Source organism: Genypterus blacodes, unplaced genomic scaffold (genome assembly GCF_046128005.1).
Source record: "Genypterus blacodes isolate CSIRO-AG114 ecotype Tasmania unplaced genomic scaffold, CSIRO-AGI_Gbla_v1 ptg000015l_1, whole genome shotgun sequence".
NCBI classification, from domain to species: Eukaryota; Metazoa; Chordata; class Actinopteri; order Ophidiiformes; family Ophidiidae; genus Genypterus; species Genypterus blacodes.
In genome coordinates, this window is record NW_027466829.1 from 6,687,385 (window position 1) to 6,710,000 (window position 22,616).

General features: G+C 47.0%; 3 protein-coding genes across 3 annotated transcripts in view; 1 reads left to right on the top strand and 2 right to left on the bottom strand.

Moving 5' to 3' along the window:
• Nucleotides 1-348: 348 nt before the first annotated feature.
• Nucleotides 349-3,092, bottom strand: LOC142990831 (olfactomedin-4-like). The gene is made up of 5 exons (XM_076140718.1): nt 3,039-3,092; nt 2,576-2,734; nt 2,043-2,255; nt 1,740-1,872; nt 349-1,623 (listed from the first exon to the last, which is right to left on the bottom strand). Exons 1-5 carry the CDS (start codon nt 3,072-3,074, stop codon nt 785-787), a joined length of 1,380 nt encoding a protein of 459 aa, XP_075996833.1. The 5' UTR covers nt 3,075-3,092; the 3' UTR covers nt 349-784.
• A 1,179-nt stretch (nt 3,093-4,271) lies between these two features.
• On the top strand, nt 4,272-8,153 carry LOC142990774 (olfactomedin-4-like). Its single transcript, XM_076140650.1, has 7 exons — nt 4,272-4,395; nt 5,089-5,211; nt 5,444-5,662; nt 6,080-6,236; nt 6,428-6,655; nt 6,753-6,921; nt 7,010-8,153. The coding sequence occupies exons 1-7, from the start codon at nt 4,339-4,341 to the stop codon at nt 7,443-7,445; spliced, it is 1,389 nt and encodes a 462-aa protein (XP_075996765.1). The 5' UTR covers nt 4,272-4,338; the 3' UTR covers nt 7,446-8,153.
• A 275-nt stretch (nt 8,154-8,428) lies between these two features.
• Nucleotides 8,429-22,616, bottom strand: part of ndrg4 (NDRG family member 4) — a 32,875-nt gene continuing 18,687 nt past the window's right edge. Inside the window, exons 5-17 of the mRNA XM_076140728.1 lie at nt 19,925-20,030; nt 17,585-17,705; nt 17,386-17,448; nt 16,662-16,722; nt 16,418-16,504; nt 16,269-16,325; nt 15,712-15,815; nt 15,572-15,628; nt 15,341-15,392; nt 13,743-13,790; nt 13,516-13,551; nt 13,327-13,378; nt 8,429-11,993 (exon numbers count right to left, since the gene is read on the bottom strand). Of these exons, the coding sequence (XP_075996843.1) occupies nt 11,839-11,993; nt 13,327-13,378; nt 13,516-13,551; nt 13,743-13,790; nt 15,341-15,392; nt 15,572-15,628; nt 15,712-15,815; nt 16,269-16,325; nt 16,418-16,504; nt 16,662-16,722; nt 17,386-17,448; nt 17,585-17,705; nt 19,925-20,030 (999 nt within the window). The 3' untranslated portion in view covers nt 8,429-11,838. The remainder of the gene's footprint in view (nt 11,994-13,326; nt 13,379-13,515; nt 13,552-13,742; nt 13,791-15,340; nt 15,393-15,571; nt 15,629-15,711; nt 15,816-16,268; nt 16,326-16,417; nt 16,505-16,661; nt 16,723-17,385; nt 17,449-17,584; nt 17,706-19,924; nt 20,031-22,616) is intronic.

Sequence of the window (22,616 nt, forward strand, 5' to 3'; positions counted from 1 at the left end):
TTTTTTTTCTTCAAATTCTGTGATTATTGGGACTTTTTTTTCTTTCATTGCTCGCGTGTGAGTGGCAGATGTGCCGCGGCCTTGCAGCGCCCTCTGGTGGTACAGTGGCTCACCTGTCCTGTGACGTGTTTGTCCTGAAGGGCTCTTCTTCTTCTGTTTCCCCTTCTTCCTTTAAACTTCATATATGAGCATTATCTTAACGTACGTAATTGACTTGATAGAGTTTCCAGTGTGTGACAATAAATAGAACATATATAAGGTTACTACTATTATCTTTGGTGACCTTTTTAGTTTGAGCTTTAAGAGGAAAGAAGAGAAAAGTCTCAAACACACACAGCAAAAAAGTGACAAGGAATTGCGGTAAAACTTTAATAAACACTGAAAACTCCAGCCGTAAACAAAAACATTCAAAACATAAAATATATAAAAATATGAAATCATCGTCGGCTCATCGACTCATCCTCCTGTTTTTATGCATTTTTTCCTTCTTTTTTTTTTTTACAGAGAAAACTATTTGAAAAGTGAAAATAAAGAGTCTGTCTGTGTGTCTGTGTGTCTGTGTGTCTGTCAATCACAAAATAGGAACAACCTAATTTCTTTTCCAGTTTAAATTTTGGAATGATGTAGTTTTGTGTTTCAGGCATTTCGTTCAGTTGGACCAGGAGGGACCAGGAGGGACCAGGGCATGTTTGACCTCGGGCCGGGCTGCCCTGAGATGATGGGCGTGTAAAAAGCCGGTTGAGGCTTCTGCCGTTGTGTTGTGATCTTGTCTGGGTCTGTCGGGTCAGAACTCGGCTTGGTAGGCCAGTAAGTAGCCGTCGTTGTACATGTAGACCTGCTTGTCGGTGGGGTTGTAGCTCAGACTGGCCACTCCTTTGGCCACTTTCTCCAGTGACATCGCCAGCGAGTTGTCCTCCCTGCCTGTGGCCGGGTCAAAGGCGTAGAACACCTCCTCTCGGTACTCGTCCAGGAAGCGCGTAGCGTACAGCACCCCGCACGCCATGAAGGCGTTACTCACCGCTTTCTTGAACTGCCTCGTCTCCCACGTCTGCGTGATGTTCAGCGTCTTGGCTTCTTCGTCCCAGATTAGCCGACTCAACACAATATTACCGTGGTTACCTGCGGTGGCGTAGATGACCCACAGCCCCGTCTCGTCCGCCTCCAGGTCCACGTCGCTGTTCAGCTTGCAGTCGTAGTAACAATAAGGGAACTTGTTGTTGAAGCCCACGCCGGTGCCAGGAAGCGTCAACCGCGCCACGGTTTTGTCAGTCAGGTTGAAGCGGCAGACGTCAGGAGAGCGGTAGCAGTGGTAGTAAAGAGCTCCGCCGTACAGGACGGCGCTGGGACCCTCGATGGCGTCTTTGTGGGTGTTGGCTGGAGCTATGGAAAAATCTTGATGGTTAGTGGAAGACATGAAGTCCTCGTAGGTGTGGTAGAGGCGCAGGACGTGGCCCCAGATGTGGCTGTTGAGCAACGGCTGGACCCAGAAGCTGAGCTCCGTGTCCAACTGGGCCTCTTTGCCCCACGAGCCGGAGGTGTAGGCCTTTCCATAGGGACTGATCTTAGTCACCACGGGGGCGCTGATGTTGGCGATCAGGCCCTTGAAGCAGTAACGGTACGGACCTACAAACAAGAGAAGGTCAAAGAGGACAGAGGTCAGGCACACACGCACGCACGCACGCATGCACGCACACAAACACACACACACACACACACACACACACACACTGTGCACTCACTCTTGAAGTCAGTGGGGATGGACTTGCAGGACTCAGCCGTGTTCTTCAGGTAGCGGAGTTTCTCTTTGACCGTCTTCATGTTGATTGAGTCCATTGTTTGCATCCCGTCTACCTGTCTGCGCAGCTTACCCACCTGAAACACAAACACACACACACACATACAAAATGTTAAGAATTTAAAAATACATCTTGAAAATAATCATGTTACATTTTGTTCCTGATCCCTTTCGTCTGGTCTCTCTCTCTCTCTCTCTCTCTCTCTCTCTCTCTCTCTCTCTCTCTCTCTCTCTCTCTCTCTTGTACCTCCTTGGTGAGGCTCTGTGTCTGAGGGTTCTTCAGCTGCCCGTGGACGACGCTGATGTCCGTCTCCAGCTGGCTGAGCTCTTGGCCCAGCAGGCGCAGGGTCAGAGCCGTGTACAGACCCTTATCGTTCAGGTAGTGGAAAGGCTCCAGCCGGGCCGTCACGTTCCCCACCGCCGCCTGGATGTGAGGGAGGCGCTGCGTGGACAACTGCACCTGGAATCCAGGAGAGGAAGCAGAACTGAGACAAAATCCTGTAGGGTCTGGACCCACATGTGACTCATGAACAGGGGCGGAGTCAGAGAGCCAGGGGCCGGCACAGACAAACATATAGGCCACGCCCATTTGCTCTTGACAACATTTTCTGCTGTTTTTGTGCAACCGTCACTAAATTCTACATGAAGAATATTTGACTCTTGGGTACAAATTCAAACATCAGTCGACCTGATGGTGGCGCCATAACATCAACAGTTTGAATTCGACAACCTCTCTTAAACTTGCCACAACTGACAAAGACACGATGAGTGCGTTCTTACCCTGGCCTGCAGGTGGCTCAGCGCGTCGTTGCAGGACTGAACCTGCTGCAGCACCGACTCGTACTTCACCACGGGAAACGCCCACAGGCTGGGCTCCACCTCACACACGCATGAGCCGTTGGTTGTTTGGCCCAGGACCAGCTGAGCCTGACTGTCACCCTGCAAACACACACACACACACACACACACACAATTTTGAGTTTTTTAAATATTTTTTGTCGTTATTCTTACTTCAAAAATTAATTTCTACCTTTTTCCATATCGGCCTTTGCCATGGACGACATAATAAATAATGTTTTGGAACTTGCAACCTCTGCCAAAAGCAAATCTGAATTGGTCATGATGACTGACGCCTGTCTAAGTTTAGCTGGTTCTTCCTCTCCTTTAAAGGGTTAATGCATGTTTGAGCTGTGTGTGTTTGATGTCGTTGTGATCGTCTGAGCGAAAAGCCAAAGTAACTCACAGCGGACGAGAGCAGCAGCAGGAGCAGCGGCAGCATGGTGATCACAGCTGGAGGAGGAGACTGAGGATGAGGAGGAGAGCAAACACACTTACACACTTAAATACACTCCTCCTCTGTCACGCCTCCACACACCTGATTGGCTGGCTCCTCTTTCCGCTTGTGTGGACATTAAAGTGTGCACATGGATGTGAAAGTCCTAATGTTAGAAATTCGGAAGTTTCATAAGATGTTTTGGACTCTCCCATGAGTCACTGTGTGTGTGTGTGTGTGTGTGTGTGTGTGTGTGTGTGTGTGCATGCGTGCGTGCATGCATGCGTGCGTGCGTGCGTGCGTGCGTGTGTGTGTGTGTTGGCACAATATGGCTCAATATGGCTCACGTTCAGAACATACACACACACGCGCCAGTCACCTTCATCCATCCTCATCATCATTGATTGATTGAGGATTATTTTGACATCATTAGTATTTATTGAAAAGGTGTGGAAAACTAACCTTTCCTGTTAGAGGGGTTGATTGATAAGTTCTGAGCCCGGCAGGTATGACATATGTGTGTCTACCTGCTCGTCATCTCACTCTGGATATCGACGCCAGTTGGACTTTGCAGTTTCTTTCTTGAGCCGATTCCATTTTCTCATGGCCTTGATTGAACAGGAATGTGCTGATCAGTAAAATTCCTGCTACGATTACGCTGTGCAAGCAATATTTATTATTTTCCGGTGTGTACTTCCTCTCTCAGTTTAGGCTATTTCCAAACCTGGATGAAGCCAAATGAACCCCACGGCACGTAAACATGAAGCTGCTGCCGTGTGATGGTGTTTCCTCAGCAGATAATTTCTACACTTTCTGTTCCTCATACATGTTCCCATAGTACCACATCCTCATTCACAGGTACCTCAGCTTCCTCTTCTGGATTTCCTTCCCAGCATCCACCCACAGTGTTCTCCTTAGATGAAACCACCAAACTTTTCTTAGAAACCGGACACCATAAAAATCTGTGTTTTTTAAACTACTCATGCAGTTTTTACTTTTACTTTAGTATTTATGCATGAAAACAAGGAGATGTGTTGATCTTGCAGAGTTTCTTCGTACTTTCCCTGCATGACTCAGACTGTGAGGCAACACAAACCATCCAAACTCAATATTGTGCCAACACACACACACACACACAAACACACACACACACACAGGGGAACAGCCAAGTGGGAGTGTTCAGAAGCTGTTTCCTCACACACACACACACACACTCTTATTCGGTCTGCACTGAGGGAAAGTTTCATTCTCCTCCACTCACTGATCCATCATGAGTGTGTTGGTTCTAATCCCACTCTGGGCTCTGATGGCTGCCACACACACACAGGTACGCAAAACGATCAGGAACTTTCTTTCAATTCAATACCAATCAATCTCATTTTAGTCTCAGATTATTAATTTTCATTTTTTTAAATGTATTTATTTATTTGTTGATACAGCACCTTTCTTTGCAACTCAACGCGTTGAATGAAAAAAAGATGAAATTTAAAATATATTTAAAATATGAAATATATTTACTGTATATATTGAATAATATTCAGTTATTTATTATTTAATGTTTTTGAATTTCTTAATATTTTTCTTGTACGCTGTTTGAACACATTTGATTCAATGTTATTTTTCTTGATTTTGAATTCATATTATTTATATCTCTATATATCTATTATATTTTTCTTTTCTTTTTTATGTATTTTTTTTATTTTCTGCACACATTGTTCTTAATTTTCTATTTATTCCTTCTTATTGCTACAAATTCGATGTATTTCTTATGACAAAATACCAAAATATCAAAACTATAATTTTCAAATCTAATAGGTTTAATTAAATAGTTTAGCCCTCAATCACTGTTACCATGGTGATTTATCAGGTGGAGGGTGAAACACTGAGCCAATTGGTACAATAATCTCACTGTTAAGAGAAACCTAATAATGACAATAATAATAACTTTGGCTGATGTGGCTTGAATGAAGTGAGTTGGTTGCTGACTTGTGAGGCTCTGCTGGTCACTTCCTGTTTCCAGGTGTGGTCGGCTGACAGCTGCACGTGTGAAATCACAAACCTGGAGCAGATGTTCCCTCACGACAAACTGAGCTCAGCCGAGAGAGATGCGGCCAGATGCAACGGAGACGTGACGAAACAGAAGGTAAAGACTCGAATGATGACATATGTGAGGGATGATTGATAAGTCCTGAGCCTAGACAAGAAAGTATTATTATTATAAGATACATTTATAGTAATGATAATAAACAACATTGACAAAAAGGACATTTAAATAACTGTTCTTGCCTGCTTGTTGTAGCGTTGCGTTGGTCAGTTTGTCTTCCTCTTTGACGTGTTGGTGACCTGTGCGATTCTTCTTCTGCTGAACCCTGCAGGCCACGGAGCTGGACAGTCTGATGCTGGGCCTGGAGATCCGTTTACCTCAGCTGCTGGCCGACCTCCGAATGCTAGAGCAGGAGGATGACGGCGAGCTCTACGGCGCGCTGAGCCTGCAGGTCATCGAGAACGAGCTGACTGAGCTCACCATGCTCATCAACAAGCTCAACGTGGTCACGGAGAGGCACCGGGGCCTCGTCACGCAGAGCAACCAGCAGGTACCACACACAGGAGCATCAACACACAGGAAACATGCAACAGCTTCCATGTCATTTCCTGTGTAACGTTCCAGTGAGTCCTCTCAGGCTGGGTGTGAGTGAAAGGTCCCGCAGGAAAATGGATCAAATCGCTGAATAAACATCATATCTAGCAGAAACACACCGTGAGATAAATCCCCCCTGTGGTGGTGCTGCTTTATGCACCGGGACTTCATTTGACTCATCATCACTGCCCTCTAGTGGCTCTACTATCAACATCAACATCTCTGAGTTGCTGTTATGCTTCCAGTTTCAGCTCTGTGCAAATCTCCCATAGACAATGGCTCTAACTTTATGAGGAAAGATTTGATTTACACAAACCTTTGTTCACTTGCCTGCTGTCCTTATAAGCTTTGCTAACTCTTCATTGTCCTCCAGCTGCAGGACCTCCAGGCAGAGATGAAGCAGATGGAAATCTACGACACCATGCAGGTGGTGAAGAGGCAGCAGACCAACCAGCGTCTGAAGAGAGACTTGGCCCAGTGCAGGACCTCAGAAGACCACCCGACCACCATGCCCACCCAGCCTGCACACGGTAACAACCAGCCCATCGGCCAAACATCGCCATGGAAACCTGACTGAAAATCTTACTGTCTTAATTTAGAAGAATACACATTGAATGAAGCATGCATGTGTGCGTTTGTGCTCCGAATTCAAGCTAATGTTTCTCCTGCATCCACAACCTTTAACCTTCCATTCCTCCTCTTCCTCGCATGCTTCCCTCAGGCGTGTGTCCACACGGTCAGTTCGTGAACGTGACCAGGCCGAGGGTCTACACGGCCGGCGAGTATCCTGGATCCTACAAGTACGGAGCCTGGGGTCGCGACCCTAAACCTGCGGCGGGGAAGGAGAGCTGGTATTGGATGGTGATGCTGACATCTGGCAACAAATACGGGCACTACGTCCGTCAGTACTCCACCCTGAGCGCGTTGATCGTAGGGGTGAGCGTGCCAGGTAAAGACGCGTGATGAAGAAGAAGATGATGATGATGATGACAGCACAAGAAACTCCACCTGATTAGAACTTTTCCTTCTTCTGCTTCTTCTTCCAGGCAATGTGCAGATCAGTCCCTCTAATCCGACCACCAACACCATCCAAGGGCCCAACGTGGTTTTGTACGGAGACGCTCTGTACTACAACTGTTACAACAAAGACGCCGTCTGTAGATTCAACCTCACCGACAAAACTGTTTCCGCTGAACAGTTACCCCAAGGCACCAGGTTCACCCTCTCACCTTTCACTCCTTCATATCCACAGACTTTGTTGTTGACACTCTGAAGGTCTTCATCTCTGCCTTGTGTTCTTCAGGTTTAACTCAAAGGGAAACTTCTGCCATCTGGATGAGTGTTACCTCTACACAGACCTGGACCTGGCCACAGATGAGTCTGGAGTCTGGGTGATGTACACATCCACCCAGGACTACGGCAACCTGGTGCTGTCAAAGGTGGAAGAAGGCGCGCCGCCAACGCTCAGCCAAACGTGGCGCACGTCGCTCTACAAGCAAGCGGCGACCAACACCTTCATGATCTGTGGCGTGCTGTACGCCACACGCTTCGTCAGCAAAGACACAGAGGAGATTTTCTACTCCTTTGACACCGCCACCGGGGAGGAGCGCTTCAACGTCGGCATCAACATCGCAAAGATGTCCACCAACATTTACTCTTTGAACTACAGCCCGGCGGACCAGATGCTCCACGCCTACAGCGACGCCTACATGGTCTCCTATAAGGTGCTGTTCATGTAAATGTAAAGGAAAAGTGCATTTTCCTCAATTACACAAATGTAAAACAGAACTTTCTTCAATCAAAGGTCATTTTCAGGGTCGTTAGTCATGACTTCTGACTGACTTGCAAGCCGGGAAAAAAAACCCTTCAGGCTCCTCATGTTCATGTTGTTGTAACTCGTTGGTATTCCAGTTGTCGCTTGTCGTTCTTCGTCACAACAAACCTCAGCCTGTGTCGTCCTTGATGCTCTGAGGTGAAGCTGCTCTGTGTTGTGTTCAGCTGAGCTCACCTGTATGTTGATTGTTCCCATGTTTGTGTGTGTAAATGTAAATGACATCATCATATAGATATTATCTGGCTAATTGGCTTCTACAGCTCCATCGTGCACACTGAGTCTGTCCCATAAGCAGAGCAGAGTGAAGCTTGGCCCTGTGCCAAGCGAGTGACTTTGATCGCAGTGACCGCTTCTTTCCAGGAGATGGAGCTCAAACGCAGCATTTACACACCTGCAGACTGAGGGACGACAACTCAAACACATTCATATTTATATTAGAAGGCTGTGGATGATGACCACACCTCACTCTCATAGGACACGCCCCCTTGTACCAGACCATGAATGAGACTGTTTGGAACGACGTGCAGCAGCATCAGGTCATCAGTCAGAAGCACTACATGTTCAGCTAACAGTGTGTTTGCTTGCCTGTACTGTATTAAACAGTTTCACAGCAGGAAGCTTCTCGCTTCACTTCATTTTCCCTTTCAATACCAAAACTCTAGTTCCAGAACCAGTACAGATCCGACTCAGGGCCCAAATGGGGTCATGTCTGCCTTCTGTACATATGGCAGCAAAAACATTGTGTGAGGAAAATGGAGATTGGTGCCTGATAAATTATTGATCTCTGCTCCACTGACCTGTGAAGCAGCTGTGCCCGCTGACATCATCATCATCAGCCTGGGTTACTACAAAACTTTAGGTCCTAAAGCCGCTCAAAAGGATCAGACGTCTGAACGCCAAACATTCTGACATGGAGTCTTTATTTCATACTTGTTACTGGTTCATTACACGGACAGACACCTCACTTTGTTTATGTATTTATATATATTTCAATTTTACAATACACATCTCAATGACAGTAAAGCAGGTAAGAGTCCTTCTAGCTTCGTGAATAGAAACAAGCTGTGAGGGAAAACTCCCACAATGCCAAACGCTCCAAACCAGAAGAGAACAAAAACAACTTATTGCTCAATACAAATCAATCAGATTGGCAGTAAGAAGAAAAGTAGAACACGTGAACCAATATCATTATACCAAGATAAGACTACAGCCTATAGATGCCTATAAAAAAGAGGGGTAGGAACAGAACGGTGTTAGTGTTTGTCACGATACAGCAGAGTTAGAGCGCTCCGTGTGGGGAACCTGCCTGAGAAATCAAAAGTATCTACAAGTGCAAGAAGCTTCAAGGTCTAAACACGCAAACTGGCATCTGGAAGCAGAACCAAACCGGACCTGTGCCGACTTCCACAAAGAGCCAACTATCTCAAGCATGTGAAGACCTGGAGCAGGAGCAGGAGCAGGAGGAGGAGGAGGAGCAGGAGCAGGAGTAGGAGCAGGAGCAGGAGCAGGAGCAGGAGCAGGAGCAGGAGCAGGAGAAGGAAAAGGAGCAAGAACAGGAGCAGGAGCAGGAGCAGGAGCAGGAGCAGGAGGAGTTGCAGGAGCAGGGGAAGGTTCATGTGGAGGTTAAAGGGGTGAAAGTGCAAACTATAGCAAGGGGTTGAGAGTAGACGAGGGTTAGGTTCGACAATACCGTACAGCACTTCAAAGAGGACTAAATACATTCAGGAGCCCCCCCCTCCCTCAGTACAGACGGGAGTCATGTGGGAGCGGTGGAAGTCTGGACGGCACAAACAGAACGATAATGAATCTCAGCATCAATCACAAATACAGGATCCTTTACCTCTGACATTCATTCATTTAGACCGTTTTGTGTTTATTCAGGTCAGCATCTCTCTCTGTGTTTTCATCTCTGCCCATATCAGGCCGTCGGGCTCCCCGGGGCCCCCTGGTGCTCAGGAACACGACTAACTCCACCCACGCTATTACAAAGTGACTCAGCTGATAGCCCTTTAGGGAGCGCCTGGGTTCGCCTGTGAGAGCCGGGGCACCTTGTTTTGTTTGTTTTAGGGGAGGGGTTATTTTTTGAAGGTGAGCGGGAGTTGCCCTACATTCCAAGCTTGGCGCCCAAATGGCTCCAGAACAGCCCCGCCCCTTACAGGCCGCCACAGGGAAGTGCGCCCTCAGCGAGTGGAAGCTACGCCCCCTCTGAGAGGAGAGGGGGGAACAGAGGGTGAATATGGGACATGAACACAGTACATGACTGAGCACAACACCAGGGACCCCCACCCTGACCCACAGGGGGGTCCAGGGTCAGACAACAGCACACAGCCTCACTACACACCTACACTCTAATTAGACACACGCACTAGACTGACAGAGTTCCTTATGTGTGAACTCCATACATTTAGGTCTTTCTTTAGCTTAGTTCCCTTACAAAGCTCAGCCCACGCAAGTATGTGAGTGTGTGTGTGTGTGTGTGTGTGTGTGTGTGTGTGTGTGTGGAGCTTTGGTACATCCATGGACAGGGGCTGGGTGCTGCAAGGGAAGGATGCAGCAAGGTCTTTGGTGGCGACCCAGGTTGCTTGGGTCGGAGCATGATTGTCAGGTGACAGACCGCAGAGCGCCCCCTGCAGGCAGAGCCACGCCCGTGCAGGTACACATGATAGTGGTTGCGGCTCTGTCAAACTAGCTAATCTAACACTGACGGTGCTAACAAAGAACTCAAACCCAAATACTCCAAACTACAATGGCCTTAGATTACTGCAGCACATGCATGCATATAGAGTACACGCTAACACGTTAACACGCTAACACACTAACATGCTAACACATAGTCCTCTAGCCTCTTGGTTGATCTTTCTTTCCTGGCAGTATTGTAATCGTTCAATAGAAAGTTAAGGATTGTGTTTCTTCCTGCTCGTCTGTTTACTATTTCATTGTTTGCTACATAGGCTACAAAATATATATACAATATTATATATTCATCGTGTAACATGATATCAAACAATAAATGGATTCATGTGGCTCATAAATTACGGATTGTCATCTTGCACAAGATTATTCTGAAGCAGTTTTGGTTCTATGTCTTGTTTTTGTAGGAAAGTTGTGAGGATGCGAAACGTTTTGTTTTCCAGCGAAACATCACAGATTCATTTTACTGACAAAATGATCTCGTTAAAAATAATCCTATCGCACATTCTACCGACTTCTGTAGTTTTCTAATAATCATGGAAATACTAGATAATGATCAGTATTTGCTGCATTGGCCCCCTGGTGGTGCAGTGGTGTATTACGTCGGATGTGAGGCCAAACTCTTTGTCTCTTACCGCAAAATCAGCACGTTGTAATTTAGCTGTTAGACTAGAGAACAGCGATGACCTTCTATCGGAATGCAACTCCATTGGCTGTGCTCTGCTGTCTGTCAAACCTGGACACGCCCCCTGTGAGGGTAGGACCTATCACACGCAGAGAGAGATGCTCACGCCTGAGAGGCAACCAAACAGAATTCAGGTGAAATGCTCTGCCTATCCTGTGTGCAAATGTTCTTTTCATAGGTGAGCCTGGGGTTCATTTATGATTGTTGCACAGAAAAGTACGCATACCCAAAGCTTACATTACAACTTACATCATCTAGCATTACATTTAAGGTTAGGGTTATGTTGACTGAACTTACAACTACACGGACAAAATCACAAAAAACGTACAACACGTCGGTGTCACGCAATCACTGACCGATCCCACAAACTGTCCCTGGGCTCACCTAGGAAAAACAGAATTCACAACCAGTGGGAATGGAATCCGTTGTGGATTGTTTACGGACAATTTTTTTTGTTTGTTGTTGTTTATTTTTCTGGGGGGGGAGGGGTCAAAGGGCGCAGGCAAAGGAGGAGGAGACACTGAGCAAACACAAGTATGACACTTCAAGAACAGATCAGTTCGCTAAATGTTAAGTGCTGGCTGGGGCTGAGGTGGAGATTTAAAGGTGGTGGGGGTTTAGTAGCGTTACGTCACATACGGCATGTAAATGTACAGCGGAGCAGGAAGAGGGGGGAGCGGCGGACGAGCGGGCGTAGAGGAGGACGGAGAGAGACGCTACCTCACGTCTTACACTCTAAACTTTGTTGTTCACATTTCACCTTTTCTCCTCTCAGTTTGCTGTGACCTTATACCCCTTCCCCCTCCCCCCCCCCTCTGCCTCCCTGTCACCACCTCTTTCCTCACCTTCCTCCCTTTCTCTCTTCCTGTCTCTCTCTGTCCCTTCACCCTCTCCCTCCCTCTCTCCGTGGCGTGCTGGCTTTTCAGCAGGACACCTCCATGGTGTGGGTGACCTGGCCCACTCCCTCTGTGCTGTCGGAGTGGGTGCAGGCCCGGGAGCGAGACCCGTCCATGGAGCTGGCGCTGGTCAGGGAGGCCGTCCTGGAGCGAGCCAGACGGGTCATGCTGGCAGAGGGCACTGAGGAGGGGGGGGGGGGGAGAGAGAGAGGGAGAGAGTCAGCATTACACTCCTTAACAGGAGAGACGGGTGATGTCTGGGGAGATGTAGGGAGCTCATGCTAATGTGGAACTGAAGAGTTTCTCATTTAGCTGCTGGTGAGAAAAGGCGGCTGAGCGGCATCGAGCCCACACTGCCACGGCTGAGAGCAACACCGCCGCTCTCATGGTACATGAGAGGAGAAAGCCACGCCTAGCCTAGCCTAGCCCGGCACTAATCAGCGTTTGGTGAGGACGCGAGGCTGAAGCAGGGAGGAGTTTAGAGTGTGGACACGCTCTGACTCACATCACGGCTGGAGTCACAGCACCATGCAGAGGAGGAGCCTATACCGCAGCTGCAAGTCAGCAGAAGTCAAAGCCGCTCAAATTAAATGAGTGCAGGAAAAGTATAAATATATTATTTCAGTTATGTGTCAAAGTAAAAGTAATTATAATTTTAAAAAGTAATTATTTGTGAAACTCGAAGCCAGGATAATTTCGTATTTATGCCTTTAAAAGTCTTTTCATGATCCGGTTAAGTCTCAGGTCACGTGACTCGAGCGCACACCTTTTATTCCTGTGAGTCGAGGCCACGCCCATTTCAATATGTCACTTGCTAAACTCTTGTAGGTGTGGCCTAATGATAATAAGCTGTATCACTTTAGCAGACACACGTACACACGTCGTCGTGACTCATCCTGTAGGCGGTGCTACAGTTTCTAACCCAGAAACGAAAGTGTCTGTTTTTGTGCTTGAAGACGCCGTGCAGGAGTCCAGACTGCATTGCTCGCAGCAAGCTGAAGGCCATGCAAAGAGCAATGTGGAGATGCAATGCAAAGGAATGAGGGGAATATTTTTCCAGGGAAGGAAAAATCGTCTTCAGAAAAACAAAGATGGCGTTGGACATAGTCTGGATTCAAAACACCAGAAATGAAAGCAAAAGTTACCACAACAATAAAGAAATCAGGACATCTGAAAGTATCCAAACCAAAATGATAATGTTGAAAGAAAAAATGTCATTGGGGCAGCAGGAGGTCAGAGGTGAACAGGAAGGAGGAAGTACCTGGCCCTCCACTCAACCTGCGATCCTTCACATAAGCGACTGAGAGAACAGGGTGAGGGAGACAGAGGGCGAGATTAACACAACACAGCACCCTCTGCAGGACACACATGGTATTACAACACACACGTACAGCACACACACACACACACACACACACACACACACACACACACACACACACAGTAACGATGAGATATTTGTAAAAGTTAAGTAAGATGAACACACACACACACACGTTGGTCCAAAGACTTACTGTAGCCCATTCCTTGCAGGAAGTACTTGAAGGCTTCTGTCAGCTTTCCGGGCTAGAAAAACAACGACACACATGGAGAGTTTGTGTTTTATTATTTAGCATCAAAGCCCCCAGAGCTGCTGAATGAAACAAGAAAACACTGTGCAGCGTGTGAAGGATGGTGTGTGAGAGGGTGAGCTGGTGTGTTACCTGTGTGAGCTGGGGGAGTCCACCAGAGTCGGCCATCTGACAGGAGAGAGAGCAGAGCGGGCGTCAACCAAACAACCAACATCCCCCTGGACTCACTGGGGTTGGTTTATCAAAAAGGCAAAGTCTAGATGGAATATTATCTCCAAATTCGTCATGAGTTCAGTGTGACTGTATGTGTGTGTGTGTGTGTGTGTGTGTGTGTGCAGGTGCCATCAGGACACACAGACCTTGAGGAAGGTGGTGTTGGTTGGATCCAGCTTGGAGTTGCACTCCACCTGCAGGCAGCACAGGGACATTATAGCGACACACAAACAGGGGGAACACGTAACGCTGCCACAGCTCTCACAGTCCCGCAGCTGATTGATTTGTTCTCATGTGAATCTCTGTATCTGAATAACGTACGTTTGTGGACGAGCGACATCATCACCTCGCTGCTACAGCTGCATCATGCATGGAATTATGAGGAGACTAACGTATAAACCTCTGGAAAGCAGGACGAGTAAACACGTCAACAATCGTCAGGAGGTAGAGCTCAATGTGTGTGTGTGTGTGTGTGTGTGTGTGCCATTAGTGACCCACATACTGCAGCGTACTGCAGAGATGACTCATCCAGGGCAGAGCCACAGCGCGCGCTCACACACACACACAGACACACACACACACAGACACACACACACACACACAAGCACACACACACACAGGCAGATGTGTGCACATTGACAAACAGGCGCTTATATACAGGGTGAACACACATTACACCACCCCTCCTCCTCTCTCCTCCCTCGTCCTCTCTCCTCCTCTCTCCTCCCTCCTCCCTCCTGCCCCCTCCTCCTCTCTCCTCCCTCCTCCTCTCTCCTCCCTCTTCCCCCTCCTCCTCTCTCCTCCTCCTCCATCGCATCCCTCCTTCATCTGCCAGAGGAGTGATTTTACTCGGGTTGGACTTCCATAACGCTCTGCAGATTAACTGGTGCAGAAATTATGGCATAAATATCTGAGCAGCTTCAAATGAGGAAACTCCAGAGACAGAGCGAGGACATCTGGCCCCTGGAGAACACACACACACACACACACACACACACACACACACACACACACACACACACCCATGCCTATACATTCAGAGACATACACACACACACAGCAGGCAGGGTGGTGAAGCGAGAGAAGTTGACCTGTTTCTGTTCCACTGATTGAGGACGAACTCTCTAACAATCAAACAGCCAACAGAGCAAACGGAGAGAATTTAGTTTTTTTTTTTCTGCCTGCAGCAGGATTTTATATTCAGGCAACAGGAGATTTGTTCTGCATTCTGTTTGCTGAATACAGCAAACTGTGTATTGTGTTTATAGTAACACTCGATGCTCTTTGATCAAACATAACGATTTGATGTGAAATTACACAAAATTTCATTCAGAGACCTACAGACCTGTGAGGAAACACAAACATCTACACAATGACACAACCTACACAGGAACTACACACAGACTCAACTCAGATGGAATTTCACATAAAATCATTATATTTAGTATCACTTTAAAATATATATGAATTGAATCGTAGACTACACACACATTTATACTTCAGTGTCGAGAGAAAGAGACAGGAAAAGAGAGAGGGAGAGAGAGAGAGCGAGGGAGAGAGGGAGAGAGAGAGAGAGAGAGAGAGAGAGAGAGAGAGAGAGAGAGAGAGAGAGAGAGAGAGAGAGAGAGAGAGAGAGAGAGAGAGAGAGAGAGAGAGAGAGAGAGAGAGAGAGAGAGAGAAAGAGAGAGAGGAAGAGTGTCCAGCTAAAGGCTGTGGTAAAGGTAAAGGAAGGTGACACACTCACCACTCCCTCCTCAGCAGGAGCGTTGTCTCCGACCACCAGCATCACAGAACACCTGCAGCAACATTTACACTGAGTAACCTAACACACACCTGTGCGATCATCATAAAGTCAATTAAGTCTGTTTATTATTTTCTTCTTCAAATGCTTCTTTTGGGTTCTTAACTGATTGGACTTCTAACAATTACATCTCCTCCTCCTTTACCACTGGGAGGTGAAACTCTGCAGACTCACTTCAGCGTCTTGGCGTTGATCACCGTCCCGCTGCGGTTCATCTCCAAGTCCCTCCGGCTGAGGATCAAAACCAAATCCGTCATGTGATGGTTCAAGTCAACAAGTCCACGAGTCAAACGTGAGTGGACTGTGTGTCTGACCTGTTGTACATGTTCCAGAAGAGCTGCAGGTTGAACTGGTTGATGGTGTTGTTGATCTGTTGGCGGTAGCTCTGCACCAACTCTGTGTTGTTTAGCAGCTCCTCCTGCACACAGAGAGAGAGAGAGAGAGAGAGTGTCTCAAAGTGCAGGCAACAAATACAGAACATCAATCGGTCAAAACATGATCAAACATCAAAAAGAGAAAACAAACGTTGTCAAAAGTCCCGTCTGTGTCGTACAAACAGAGTTTAAGCTCCTGAGTCCCCGCTGCCAACTGGGGGAGGGTACAGCCGAGCATAGGCTGCATAACAGCGTTACCAGGTACGTTTGAAATGGCGAATAATACGTCCAAGTGGGAGCAGGAAGACAGTAAAGACAAGTGGACCAAGAATGGAGCCCTGAGGAACACCACCCCTGCAGTGTCACAACACCTGGGAAACCACCTGGACCTTCTGGTGTTAGTCTTAATGAATTATTCTCATTTGATGATACAGTCTAAAAGTACAGAGAGTGCACAGAGTGATAAAGTGTAAACCAGTGTCCAGCTTCATTCCTACCTGGCTGAAGAGGTGAGGCAGCACAGCATCTGGCAGACCGCTTGTCAGACCAGACAGCTGGGGGAAAGAGAAGGGCTTTGTTATAGCAAGATACCGATATATTAGCGTAGTAGCACCCAGCTGGTGCGTGTATTCCACACTGCAGGTACCTTGGTGGCGGCCCAGTCGATCCAGCCTTTGCCGTTGGGGTCGATGTTGAGCAGAACCAAACCTTCCACCAGGTCAGGGAAGATCAGCTGAGGGACAAACAGTCACAAAGTCAGACTGGAATAGTAGAAAAGTAGAGCAAATAAATGCAATAGGGAGGGATCAATTCTACTATTACTACTATTACTATTACTAAGAAGGCTGTTACAGTAAAGCTTATATAGGAGGTATGACCGTGTTACTTACAGCAAACTTGGCCAGGACGTAAGCTCCAGCACCAACTCCAATCCCTACGATGCTCTTAAATCTGCGAGAGGAAGTTAATCAAACATTTCAGAGGAACGATGCGGCACTGTGTCGCTTCCTACACTCGTGAAAGAAGTTTACACTGAATTCTTGCATTATTCCCTTAGATAAGTGTTACAGGACGGAGCCAAATGCTCAAATGTCTTGCTGCGTTCGCTCTGCTCAGTCTAAAATTGTTTGACTTTGGCAGGAAGCAAACTGCTCTCTCTGTATTACATAAACATTGTATTTTCTGCTTTGTGATCTACTGAAGAGGCTCAGAAACATCTCATGCTGGCCCAACAACACCAAACATCACTGTGACTTCAGGTTAGAATAAGGGCCCTCAACCCTGTGGACCAACAGAGGAGGAGCGTAAGTTGGCCCCGCCCACACCATAATATCAGTAGGGACAGTAAGACATCATCTTCTGCTTTTATAAACTGGTAGCTCCATTGTAGGAGAACATACTTTGCCTACAACATAAAGGAAAAGGGCAAATAATGATTTTGCACTCTAGTACAAATGTAAACAACTAGGATGGACACACTAGAATAGTCAGGGTCAGACCTGCAAATATCCAGTATGTGCTGTGATAACGTGTGTGTGTGTGTGTGTGTGTGTGTGTGTGTGTATGTGTGTTTGGCTCTGTACATCAGTGTTTAAATGTCATGAAAGCACAAACCCAAAGTGCTGCACCACAGTGGGAAGCATCCCAGCCAACTGGTCCATAGTGGGATACTGGTACCTGTGGAGAGAGAAGGACACACACTCTGATTGATGCTCTCTCTCTCTGTGTGTGTGTGTGTGTGTGTGTGTGTGTGTGTGTGTGTGTGTGTGTGTGTGTGTGTGTGTGTGTGTGTGTGTGTGTGTTTGTCCTGTACCCCTGTGGCATCTGTGAAGCTCCAATCTGCTGCCCCGGTGCATCAACATGGCAAACCACAAAATGCTTGGTTATCTCCTGCATGTCCGCATTGTTGAAGAAAGAGTTGAAGCACAGCTTGTCTGTAGGAGAGAGGAGAGGAGAGGAGAGGAGAGGAGAGGAGAGGAGAGGAGAGGAGAGGAGAGGAGAGGGGAGGAGAGGAGAGGGTGGAGAAACATAATCACATTCAATATTTCCTACACTCAGAGTGGACCTTGAAGGGGCCATCTGTACAGCTGACCCTGTGCCAGAGAGGAGATCATGTCACATGATCGCTCATCACCTCATCTAGATTTCCATTAATATCTCTTAAACTCATAAACACAGAGGTGGTTGAAGTCACTATGGGGAGCTTTTCAAGGTCAAGAGGTCAGATTATAAGAGTCAAATGTCCACACACGCAGGTCTGCATGTTGTCATGGCGACTTGTAGAGAAATGGTTGGAGTTTGGAGCTCTGAGTGCTTTCTTGTTGTCAGTGAATTTATTTCCATGCAGAGAGGATTATGGGGGATTAAACACCGCGGCTGAAATGTGAAGACGCCAAGCATTTCATCGTCTTCGTCTGTCTTTATTTGGGGCGACTCACCGCGGATTTGTTCTTCTGAGCCGCACAGCAAACTCAGAACATTAGATACTGAAATAGCTCTGTGTATAATAGATCTGCACTGTGCTACTTTCATCTGAGGGAAACAAAGCCGCAGCGTTCGCTTGTCCTCGGGCTAACGCTGTTAATTAAACGGGCCAATTACCATGACAACTGGGTCAGAGATGGGGAGGGGGGGCGCGAAATATGGGACAGGTTTTTGGGCGGCATGAGCAACAGTTTTTGTCATTACAGTGAAAATTAAGCTGTTGTTGGCGTTTTGTCTTTGCAGTTTATGAAAGCTAAACTGAGTCGAGCATCTGAACACTCAATGACCTCAGATATGAAGACCTGGGGGAGAGAAATCCCCAGGCAGTGGAGCCATGGCAACAGTCTGGAGGTCAACGGGTTTCGAAATGTATCAAAACATGAGGCTGTTGCACACAAATCCATCAGCAGATCGATTGTTATGTCTCTTGCATTCTCCTCTTTCTTTCCTGAAGGTGGCGCTGCAGCTGCGATCTGAATGCTATACAAACAAACATGAACATGAGCGTAAATAGTGCAGATTTCACATCTAACTCTCCTGCTGCTCCTAAATGAAGAATGTCTCTCCCTCCAGTCCTCCTCCTCCTCTCCTGCCTCGCTCCCCCGGCTCTGTCCCGTTTGACTGAGCGCTGCAGTCACAGTGATTTAGTGACGGAGCCTTGAATACTAACGACTCTGTGGCTCTGCTGCTGCTTCGGTCTTCTGTCCTCAAACTGGACTCAGGCTCCATTTTTGCTGCGTCATTTGATTTTCTTCTATCTGAATTTATCCTGATGTTAGTGTAGCTTTGTGTGATGGATAGAAACAGCATCTTTAGAGTTGATGGCAGAGTGCAGCACAGCAACAGCAACAGCAGAGGCTCCATAGCTGCAGTCTGTAAGTCCCCCCCCCCCATCCTCCACCCATACATCAAGGCAGCGCCGCAGTGCCGCCGGCCCCACCCCACTCTGCCACGCCTGCCTCTCCTCCGCATGATGGGATGTTTTTCTGACCTACATTTTATAGATTCCTCTTCCACTCGAACACTTCTCCTTTTTTCTATTTTCATCGCTCTCTCTCTCTGTCTGTCTCTCTCTCTCTCTCGCTCTGTTCCCCCCCTCTCTCTCTCTCTCCTGCAGACTTGTGTATACCATCATTCCGCCCTTCATTCAATTATTGACCACTCAGCCAGGATTACATGCAGACATGTGGGGCATGCTGAGACAGACCTCAACACGGCGCCTGGATTACTTTGCATTATTGGCTATTGTTAGAGCGAATCTTGAATTAAATTAAGTTCTCACCAGTCCGGTTTATTAAATGTTCATAATTTGAACTGATATACTGATATGAACTGGAACTCAGGAGCTTTGCTTTGTTTCACACTAGGAGAGGAAACACAACTCCAGTCTGAGGGGCTGAACTTTACCGCATCGTACTGTTATTTGTTTAAAACTGAAATGCATCGGAGCTTTGGAGCATTCCTGCGTTTATGTGATGTAATCCTCTATTGCGGCTCCCTCCTGCCTGTGTGTTAATACCTTTACAGGCCTGACATGCACCTCCTGCTGGCAGCCAGGCCAATTATCACCTCAGATAAGTGCAGAAACACCTCAGCCAAAAGTCTGACAGGGCTGCGAAAACACACTCTCTCACACACACACGGACACACACACACAGCAGTTACTCACGGTTGAGTCCCACATCATGGTAGGTGAGGATGGCTGGCTTGTTTCCCTTGGGTGCCCCACGGATCACCACGTGCAGCATCCCATGAGGGGTCTCAATATCATGTTCCTGTGAAACACAAAAACAAACACACAAGCTCACCTGGTGGTTCACACGTACACACACCTTTGCACCTGAAATCTCACAGATCTTGGTGCGAGCACGGCGGCGTTACCATGGAATTTACTCATTTGCACATGGTGAAAACACACATACACAAAATGAAGACGCAACTCAGTTGGACGGAAAATTGAATTTGGTTGATAGTTTAGTGATTTTGCTGCATGTTGTGTTTTTACAGAATGAGGGTTAATGTGGATTTAATGTATAATCACATAATGGAGCACCGTTAATCTCACTGAGACTCACACAGATGTCTGTTGCTTTACGGACTCACTGACCCAGACACGTTTCAGCTGCTGACATATTAGCTCATGAAGTGACCCCTCACTCTCAGCTGTTTGGATCCTAACCTTTGTTTTCATTGAACTCCTGTCAAATAATCCCCTCATGTCAATAAACAATCCACTGGGGAATGTTCCAGGTTAGTCCTTGGTGTCACTGTGTGTGTGTGTGTGTGTGTTGGGGGGGAGCAGCTGAGGCTAATCAGTGTGAGCTACGGACTGAGTAAATGTGGCACGAGCTGCATCAACTCACTGCTGAACGTGTGAGGAGTGTCCTTGGAGTTAATTGGAAAAAAAAAACCCTGTACAACATGAAATACAGTGTCTTTGAATGGACCCTTATGGATCCAACAACATGGATCCACAAGGGTCCATTCAAAGACCTACAGACCTGAAGAGAAGCACAAACATCTACACATGACACACTGACGGAGGAAACTGTGTAAGCGTTCTCGTTTGTGCAGTATGTAATTTAGTTAACCTAAACTAACGTCAGAAGTAGTATTGGCATGTGGCCTGTGGTTGTAGTGTAAACATTTGTTATGACCAACATTTTGTCTGAGTTCGCTGGTCGGAGGCAGACAAACTCAAAATGGAGGTGGGAGGTTTGTGTTTTCATGAGCTGCACAGCGTAGGCGCACGCAAACACACACACACACACACACATACACACACACACACACACACACACACACACACACACACACACACACACACACACACACACACACACACACACACACACACACATGCCATCGTCCCTATCCTCAGGCATGTTGACTTCACGCCAAAAGCGACAGACAGCTGCCTGAAAGGCCTCTGCAGACCTGCTGCTGTCGATCTGCTGTACCACAACATCATCTTCCTCACTCACTGATCGAAGTGAGCGATGTCTTGTTGTCCCAAAGCATAAATTCCAATCCACGAGCAGAACCAAAACACATTCACACCTAGCAGCTAGCAGCTAACGACTAACATGGAGCAGCTGTGGAACGCCATAACATTAAGGTTAGCTAGCTGGTGCGGTTGTACGAGCCAGCTAATGTTATTGTTTTGCCAGTTGTTTTGCTTAGTGACCAAACTGGAAGCAATATTTAATGATTCACACACAAACGCTAACAGGCTGCTAGCTAAAGCAGGTGCTGTAGGCTAGGCTAGCTAGAGATGAAGGAGTAATTGGTGAATTCTTTTGGGACAGTGGCTCAGTTTGGGGCAACTGTTGGACCCTGAGGGCTCCTTTGGGTCGTGCTCACTCACTGGGATGGACGCAGCCTCAGACGATGTCATTGTTTCAGCACATTAGCTGCTGTCTGCGCTGTAACGTGAGACGGTAACTTCATCAGCGGTTATGTTAGGAATCTGTTTTCAGCGATATGAGACATTTACAAACAGACGAGCTGCTGGAGACCTACATCTTCATCTTCATCTTCATCTTCATCTTCATCTTCACCTTCACCTTCACTGATCATTTGTTTCTTAAGTTTCACACAGTATCATGATTACTTTGATTTGTTTATAACACCAACCAAAGAGGTGAAGTTTTAGTTTGTTAGTTTGGGTCGTGGCCAAGGTTGTAGATTTTTCAAAGGTCATATTTTTTTAGAGTTAGCTTACCACTAGATGGTAGCAGAGAGTAAAGACGGCACAGACTAAAAATCTAGAGCTATAAATGTTCTACCGTTATTGATTATTAATGTCAAGGTCAGCAACTCAGATTGTAGCAGTCAAATGTACAGAGAAATGCAGGTTTTGGTCGTTACGACAACATGGAAAGAAATGTTGGCCTTGGTGGAGCTTTGATCGCTCTGCTGGTGGTGACCTTCAGCAACACAATATGATGAACACATTCAAATCTGAATCTGAATCTGTTTCTAAAATGTCTCACACACACACACACACACACACCTTTGCTCATCCTTTTCAAAATACCCCAGAAAGATTCACACTTCCTCTACACACACACGAACACACAAACACACATACACACACACATGTGCGCTCGCATATATTTCTCCGCAGAGGAAGAGTGAATCAGCGCTTAGCTCAGCATCTGTGTAAGTGTGTCAGTGGGCCAAAGTCAAGCCATGACCCAGTGTTTGACATTGACGCTGCCGGCTACACACTACAGAAGCAAACACACACTACAGACGCAAACACACACTACAGACGCAAACACACACTACAGACACAAACACACACTACAGACGCAAACACACACTTCACACTACAGACGCAAACACACACTACAGAT